At 40.7% G+C, this 9,230-nt stretch overlaps 1 protein-coding gene across 1 annotated transcript; it reads right to left on the reverse strand.

The window, feature by feature from the left end:
* Positions 1–5,370: 5,370 nt before the first annotated feature.
* LOC105903467 (leukocyte cell-derived chemotaxin-2-like) lies at positions 5,371–8,613 on the reverse strand. The gene is made up of 5 exons (XM_012831236.2): positions 8,391–8,613; positions 7,570–7,617; positions 7,261–7,360; positions 5,882–6,039; positions 5,371–5,537 (listed from the first exon to the last, which is right to left on the reverse strand). The coding sequence occupies exons 1-5, from the start codon at positions 8,611–8,613 to the stop codon at positions 5,371–5,373; spliced, it is 696 nt and encodes a 231-aa protein (XP_012686690.2).
* Positions 8,614–9,230: the final 617 nt, after the last annotated feature.

Genomic DNA, 9,230 nt, shown 5'->3' on the forward strand with positions numbered 1-9,230 from the left:
TCAATATTGTCTTGAGCTAGAGAGTTTTTTTGTCCTTTTTTATTTAACATTTTCCTTTCTTTTTTTGTTGACTGTACTGGCCTATATCCTATTGTTTGTTCTGTGCAAATCATTTACACATTCAGTTGTGTTTGCTGTGATGTATAGGCTACAGCACTTTTGGAAAAAATAAAGAAATATTTTTGTTGTTACTGTATATTTGTGTGTTGTTTTATATTTGAGTAAAAACATTATACAGTTATATTTTACTACAGGAGTAAGCGTACAGTAACACTGAACATGAAAAGGCATAATGCTCATCATAAGGCCTTCATACTGGTGTTTTCCCATTCATAGTAGTGTTTTCCATTTAGCACATCAGTGTTCAATCGATGCTTAGAAATGTCTACTCATATGATTTACATTTACATTTACATTTAGTCATTTAGCAGACGCTTTTGTCCAAAGCGACGTACAAGGGAGAGAATAGTCAAGCTACGAGCAATAGAACCTGGTGTAACAATAAATAAATACTACTTTACATAAGAAATATAACAAAATTAAATAAAAAGGAAAAAAAGAAGTGCAGAAATGTAACTGCTGTAATTGCAAGTTACGCACTAGTCAAAGTGCCAGTTAGGACGGGAAGTGCTCTCTGAAGAGTTGGGTCTTCAAAAGCTTCTTAAAGGTAGAGAGGGACGCCCCTGCTCTGGTAGTGCTGGGTAGTTCATTCCACCAACGTGGAACTACAAATGAGAAAAGTCTGGACTGCCGTACTTGCACAGACGGCAGTGCCAAACGACGCTCACTAGAAGAGCGCAGCATCCTGGGTGTAACATTTGCCCTTACAAGAGCATTTAGGTAGGTGGGAGCAGAACCCTCAAGCACTCTGTAGGCAAGCATAAGTGACTTGAACTTAATGCGAGCAGCTACAGGCAGCCAGTGGAGGTCAATGAGTAGCGGGGTGACATGTGCCCTCTTCGGTTGGTTGAACACCAGACGCGCCGCCGCGTTCTGGATCATTTGTAGTGGTTTCACCACGCAAGCCGGCAGGCCCGTTAGGAGGGCGTTGCAGTAATCAAGGCGGGAATTCACCAAGGTTTGCACCAGCAGCTGGGTGGCATACTGGGTTAGGTACGGCCTGATTTTGCGGATGTTGAATAGCGCAAAGCGGCAGGACCTAGAGACAGAGGCAATATGGTCTGTGAGAGTCAGTTGGTCATCAATAATGACCCCGAGGTTTTCTTGCTGTTTTGGATGGAACAAGAGACAAGGAGTCAATATTGATGCTGATGTTGTGGTGGATGGCCTGTTTGGCTGGAAAGACCATCAGTTCCGTTTTGGCCAGGTTCAGCTGAAGGTGATGGTTTTTCATCCATGTGGATATATCAGCAAGACAGTCCGAGATCCGCGCCGAGACAATGGTGTCCTCAGGAGGGAAAGACAGAAACAGTTGAGTATCATCGGCATAGCAATGATAGGAAAAACCATGCAAGCGGATGATAGGGCCCAGCGAAGTGGTGTAAATGGCAAAGAGAAGTGGTCCCATCACCGAGCCTTGGGGCACCCCTGTGGTAAGGTGGTGAGGTACAGACAGCTGACCTTGCCATGACACATTGAACGAGCGCCCAGTGAGGTACGATTCAGGAGTGCGCCTTGCCAGAAATGCCCATACTTGACAGTATGGACAGAAGGATGCGGTGGTTGACTGTATCAAACGCAGCTGATAAATCAAGCAGGACGAGAGCTGAGGATTGAGCTGCTGCTCTAGCTGTTTTTAAGGCCTCTGTCACAAATGGTCTGTGTGTGTCATTTGAAAACAAAATACCCTTTTGAGGTGACATAACATTGTTTTGAAAGCAAAGTAGCATTTTGCAGGAGATGTAAAGGGTTTTGCATTTTGTGTGAGTTGTTTTGGAATGTGTTTAGAGTTTTGAGAAAAATTAGGCATGCTTTAAAAAAATTTGTGTAAGCAATTGAGAAAAACTGTAAAACCAACTGATGTACAGTACATACCTCAGAAAAACAGATGTTTAGCACCCCCGTGTGCCTTCAGTGTGCAAAGGGAGTCTCTTACTCACAGACATATGCATATGTATGGCAGGATGGGGATCTTTGGATTGTAAAAACACAGATGGCCCTCTAGTTGCAATTACTCATTAGGTGGGGGTTAGTTGTTGTTAGATTGTGTCTCTAACAACACTCCAGAACTGCATTGTTCCATTTGGTTGGTCCTGCTGGTGTTCTTATCTCTATCACCTGTCTCTGGGTCTCCTGTGCTTTTCCATGCAAGGGTTAAACTAAGGGAAGGGAAATGGATTTACAGTTTTTCTTGATTGTTTAAGCACGATTTTGATGGTTTTGTTTTGTTTTTCAAAACACTACACACAATTAGCACAACCACACACCCAATTAGCAAAACACCTCAGATCCTTTGCAAAATGAAACATTCTTGTATAAACTATACACTAATTTATCAAAACCATATTTTGTTACCATATGAAACACACATGTTGCATATGACTGAATTCTGTTTGTACCAGTTACACACTGCTGTTGCAAACCTAAAACACTTTTAGCAGTTCTTCTTCTCAGTGATTAGAGTAGTGTAAGTGAAGTACAGACAAAGTGCAAATATACAATAAATTCACGAAACACTACACAAGACCAATGCTGCAGACTGATGAAAATATAATTTAATTCTCTCCATGTACCCATGTATCAGTCAACATGGAGAATCACAACAAAACATGTCCCAGTTTTCATGCTGCTAGTAGTGTGCATACCACTGTAAACTCAGCAAATATCAGACAAACGTAAAATTATGTATCCAGGTTACAATTCCATAAAAAGAAAGAGGAAAAAAAAGATCAGAACAAAACTGAAAATACAGTACGGATAAAGTTGTTTCATTTTAACCTGATTTTTAGGATGTGTGCCAGTGTTGACTGATTATTGAAAATGGCATGGTCACCGATAATGTTGGCTTGAATTTCTCTGAGCCTGATAGCATTATTGGCCAAAAGCATGTTTATGATCTTTCTCTCTTGTTCTTGCGTGAATATGGGCCCCCGTCCTCCTTTCAAGTTTATTTGATACATTTCTTATCACTATCGCTCGGTCGATAGGTCAAAGCCTCAGTCTGATATTTCCCGGCATGACCTCACTCTCGGTTAGTAAGTAGTTACTATCATAATATGTCATATTTTATACCTAATCTTACTTTGATGCTTAAGTAAGTGTCCAATTTGATTTCTTTATTGTTTTTACAAAGATCCAAAACACAAGACACTCTTGACAGCGAAAGTTCCAAAACACAGAGGATACTTCAAACGGCAGCGAAAATCCGAAAACACAGAAGGTTGTGGTAAAAGGCAAAAAGGCAAAAACAAAGAAGGCTACTTAAGGAAGCACACTTCCAAAATGCGGCTGAGAACTGCAACACCAAACAATTCTAATACATGAGACTTTGAGACTGAAAACTCAATGACGTACACACTTGCCTTGTAGTAGTGACTAACATTGCAGCAAAAAGCAAGTGCAAAAAAGCAGGCACTTAATCCCGGCAAACAAAGTACAGTGGCTACTAAGGAATAAGGAACAGGTGAGAACACACAATGGGAAACAGGTGAGGGCACACAAAGAAAACAAAGACACATGTGAACACAAATAACAAGTCCGTAACAATGTCTATGAAGGTAGCTTAAGCATATTCACTTAGTTAAGTTAGTATTTATATGTTGTGTATATTTTGTGAATCTTTAGCCTTAATGGCCTCACATCATTACCACTTTTTATTGGATTTATTCTCCTTAGGTGAGGGAAGGATAAGGGTTAGATGACGGTTAACAACTACTATTACAGTATCATGTCTTGTCATATTTGAACAACTACTATCATATTATCATGTCTCGTCATATTTTATGCCTAATCTCACTTTGATGCTTAAGTAAGGGGGTGACGGAGTCCTACAAAGCTGTTGTCTGAACTGGAGAACAACATTAAATAAGACCCAAGGCAGGTTTCTAATGCTGCATGAAAACAAGTCGTCTCTTCTCCATCACTACATTGGCATCACTGTTTCATATCATCTCATGTATTAAAATATCATGTCTTGTCATATTTTATGCCTAAACTTACTTGATCCTTGATGAATATCAAGGACTTTATCCTTCCCATTGTGCACACTTTGTTCATAATGGATTGTGTATGTGCAGTCATTATAGTATGACCTCACATGATTACAGTTCTAATATGCTTCTAGCCCTTGATCCACTGTAGTTGTTGAGATGCAGCCAGGGAAGCATTTTCACTGAGGGCAATCATGCAATCAAAACAGATTAATTAATTTCAACATGAATCTTAATTTCATTCAGTGGAACATCAGTACCAGTTTAAATGCATCAAGGCATGAAGTGCTTTTACGTAATATAATGCAGTTATTTTTAGTTTATCAGCTGGATTCATTCTTTACCAAAAAAGATATGTTCATTCTAAAAAAACTTATCTTATTGTGATAGGCTGTTATAGGGCCCAGTTGTGTCTATTGTACTGCCAGACTAAAAAAGAGAATAACATCAAAGTAAGTAATTAAGTAAGACTTTATTTATATAGCACATTTCATACAAGAGTTGCAGTTCAAAGTGCTTTACATAAAACCAATAAAAACAAGCAGCAAGAGCAATGCATGGAGTAAAAAAATTATCAACATCGTATCAGAACCTGATGTTCTGATAGGCTTCTTGGATTGCTATAATCATGATAAAAGTAATACAAGTAATAAAACCCTGGACATTCAGACATTAGTAGATGTTTCGGAGCAGATCCAGCATCATCTCCTGAAAAGTAGACCTGATGTGTAGAGGGAGGTTGTTCCAACCATTTGGAGTCACTATGACAACAGCCCTGCTGGCATTGGAATTTCAGATTTGGAACAGTGAAAATGACCTCAGAGGTATGCAAGGGATATAATCGCAGGGTATATGCCAGGGCTATCTTGTGAGCTAACTTTAAGATTTGGTAAGCAGACTCAACCAGTATGAAGCATCTCGGTCTTGGCAATGCATACTGTGGGAATTAGCTACACTGCCAATCTGTATTTTTAGTTTGTCTTTGGCCAAAGCATGCACTATATATTTGGAAAACCTGTTTGGTTAGTGTGTTGTGTACTATGATATCACAGCACAAAAAATACATTGCAAACCTATGTTCAGGCATTGTTTATGCGAGTTTAAAGGGCTTAGGTTCTTGATTGTGTCTTGATTTTGTTCTTGATTGCTTCATCTGTAACGAAGCGGGAGATAATTGTAGGAGACCATGAGTGTGAGCAAGACCACCGTAAATGAAGAAAAGGGAGGCAGAGACGATGTTTCAGAAGTCATTCCCCAGCATTCAGAAATACTTGGTGGGGTCGGAGCGGTCACACATCTGGACGTGGATGTGCAATGTTATATCCCGGTAGACCCTCTGCATGGGGAGAAGTGTGCCGATCCTCTGGCCCTTCTTAAAGGAGCCTCTGTATCTGTCAGGCCTCATGTAGAACAGCTTGAAGCACAGACCTTTGAGGAACACAAACTCATCCAACTATGAACCAAGACTACAGAACTCAGATCAGTTGAAGGTGAACATGTTAAAAATCAAATGGACAGTCTGCAAATATGTGCACAACAATTTGGTATTACTGGCTTTTTTAGATCGATGTATTAAGTTAATGTCTTAAGTAGCAAGATGGAGACAAAATGCTTATTTTCCAATGCATGTAATAATAGAATATATAAAGTAATTGTTTCCCATTTTCATTGCTACTATTATTGCTGCTATTATTTATTTATGTTATGCTATTAATTATGTATCGCTCTTCAGCATCTTATCAATTCTATGAGAGAGAATGAACACGCCCAACCTCCACCGCTGAGATTAACACCATCATTGATGAGCTTCTCTGGAATGGCAGGTCTGCCATACGGAAAAGCTTTGCCATTCAACTTTACATCAAATGGTGCGTACACTGTAGCTCCATCATTGCACACAATATCAAGGCCCTTGTGTGTCCCATGTGTTCTATACAAAAGAATATAAATACTTATGCATACATATTTGTGGTTCACAATGCCTATTCAGAAAACTTTGCCTGCACTAAATACATTTTAATGGTTGTTGCATTAATGAGGACAATACATATTCAATAGTAAAGATGCCCATAGGCAAAAGGAAGCAGACAACTTTCTCTCTCTCTCTCTCTCTCTCACTCTCTTTCTCTCTGTATGTCTTTTTCTCTCTCTGTATGTCAGGGGGTGGCAAGTAACTTGGGCCGCGGGCCAGTATTTTTCCTCGCCACTAGGTGGCGGGCCAAAGTCTGGGTTACTGCCTATTTAGACGCTGCGATAGGTGCCCCTAACGTGAACTCTCAACAACAAGGCCTACATGGAGACTGGATAGGTCTACTAAAAATAACTAATGATAATGAACCATGTGAATGAGCCCATTGGTGGTCTGTTTGAACTTAGCCCCCTCTAACTTAGCCCCCTCTGTCAATATAGCCTCGCCTATTGTGAATAATAGCAATGATGGACTTCTTTCAACATTGAGCCTCCTAATTAGACCTAGGCTACTACTTGGAGTATATCTCAGGCTACATTTATTTCGAAATAGTTAGTTGACGCACCTCCTTACAATGTAACAATGTTTATTGTTTGAGGAAAATAGCGTGCGGAGAGAAGTTAGCAAAGAATTAGCTGGGAACGATGTCTTTGTCAAAAAGTCTTAAGAGGAAAGTTGACAACCAAAACAGAGCCTATAAAGAAGAATGGAGAGACAATTTTGCGTTCATCTTACCCGGTTTCACTAATGGAAAGCCGAAGTTGTCGCGGTTTGCAAAACATAAACCTATGTTTTTTTATATCTAATTGATCTAGTTTTTTTCATATCTTGTTGCAACACTTGTGTCGGTCTAAAGTTCAGTTAAAGACGACTGATGAAATTAAGAATGCAAATCATGGTGCCCTGGTGTTCTCTCTCATTTCTGCTAAACATCAACTTGCTTAATTCGTGAGCCTGTCGACAGGGGAAAAAAAAACTTGGCTACGATCGGAATAATCTGATGGGCCAAAAAAAATCGCCCCAGGGCCTCCTGTTGCCGACCCTTGCTGTAAGTCTTTTTCTATCTCTCTGTCTTCCTCTCTTCCTCTCTCTCTCTCTCTCTCTCTATCTCTCTCTCTGTATGTCTTTCTCTATCTCTCTCTCTCTCTCTCTCTGTATGTCTCTCTCTATCTCTTCTTTTACCGTTTCGCTCCATAACCTCCACAGCCCGTAAAATCACAGCCTCTCTTCTTATTTGTAGGGTTCCCACTGCAGAGGGCACCAAACTTCACCAGCGAAAGCTCTGTTGGTCAAACAAAACAACTCCTTAACCTTCACTAAGCATTATGTATCAAAGTAGATTTTCTCTGTGTGTGTATGTGTGTGCTGTCCCATTCACTAAGCACTGTGTATCTATGTAGGTTTTCTCTGTGTGTGTGTATGTGCTGTCCAATTCACTAAGCACTGTGTATCTATGTAGGTTTTCTCTGTGTGTGTATGCGCGTGCTGTACCATGACTGGGTTCCTCCTGATGTCCAGAGAACTGGTCACTGCTGAGCACTGAACTGACCGGAAATGGCAGGAAGTAGATTAGAATTCATGCCCTATAAAAACATGTGATGAAATTAGAGTCTCTCGTGGTTGATGCAGCAATCAGTCTTTCTTCTAGTAAAGAGCAGTAATGAAGCATGTGGAACATACTCCAGATTCAGCCGTGTAGTTCTAAACCACAAGCATCTCAAACTCCAGCCATAAATACTGTTTAAGATACCTCCTAGGCTCTTAATGTAAATGAGCTAGACTTCTAATGCAAACAGGTCTGGCTACCTTTTGTTGTTCTGTATGATAATTAGTTCCTCTGACCCTCTGAGCCTGAGCTGGTTCTCAGTGGCCTACCCTCATTCCCATACTACTGTATAATTGGTGGCTGTCACTCACACCTCAGTTTGCTTCCTGACTCCAGGTGTCTGAGTGATGCCAGGGTGGGGACCTTTCCTTTGTTACCATGACCACCATTTGGAAGATTACAGTGACCACATGTTTGGTGGTCACAGTGGCTGCTTTGTCATGTTTCTCATATTTCTGCTTTGTCATGTTTCTCATATTCTCAGGCAGAATATTTTGTAATTCCTTACACTGGTTACCTCATTATAAAACAGCCTCCAGCACAATAAGATGCAGCCAGTAGTAATTAAGACTAATTTGCATCACCCTCTATAAGACTAATATGCGTTGCATCTCCCCTCTATAAGACTAATATGCATTTTGAAAAGAAGCAGCATTTTAGAAGGAATTTATAGCACACCGGTATCTTACGAGAGTAAGGGACTTACCAGCGGACACCAGCATAGCCAGCAAGATGGTCACCTTCATCCTTCTTTCTTCTTGCAGTGTTCCCAGTGAACGCACGCACGCACGCACACACACACACACACACACACACACACACACACACACAGTACAAAGGGCATGCAGAACAGCAGGGGCAACAGAAGGTAGGGAAGTAAAATAGGATACAAACATAAAACAAGTGACTTCTTTATTAGTGGTGAACATTGACTGAGACAGGTATCCATGAATTTAGGAAGAAGTGGTCATTAAATGCATTTTGTATCAAAGCAATGGAAAAGTATCCACAGTTTAGTTCACATATGTTACGATGTAGTTGTGCCACTAGGTGGCACTCTAACAATATGTTTTGTGTAGCCTAAGGTATGCTGTAAAGGCTAGAGTAAGAGTTGGCTAGCACAAGGAGTTCGTACATAAGCTGTGTAATGGAAGTCGTAATGTGAAGCCTGGATTAAAGCTGTATCTTGATGACACTGCATCTGTATCAGAACATAAAACATGGTGTCAGAAGTCTGAACCAAGCGCCTGTGAAGAACCAAGGAAGCAAACGGTGAGACGATACAACCTAACTGAGCCTACGAGTTCACTGCTCACTTGTCGACGATAGAATCTCAGAATGGCCTATCATATCCCTGTCCCGGAGCCCATGGACATGAAGGGCGATGTGTATAACAACTGGACATTTTTCCGTGCGCAATGGGAAAACTATGAAGTTGCTACTGGCATTGACAAAAAGAACAACAAGATACGCCTGGCAACGCTACTTTCTGTAATGGGGAAAGAATGCCACCAACTGCAACGCCACTTACACATGCCGACAGCTG

This window comes from Clupea harengus, chromosome 20 (genome assembly GCF_900700415.2).
Source record: "Clupea harengus chromosome 20, Ch_v2.0.2, whole genome shotgun sequence".
Classification (NCBI taxonomy): Eukaryota; Metazoa; Chordata; class Actinopteri; order Clupeiformes; family Clupeidae; genus Clupea; species Clupea harengus.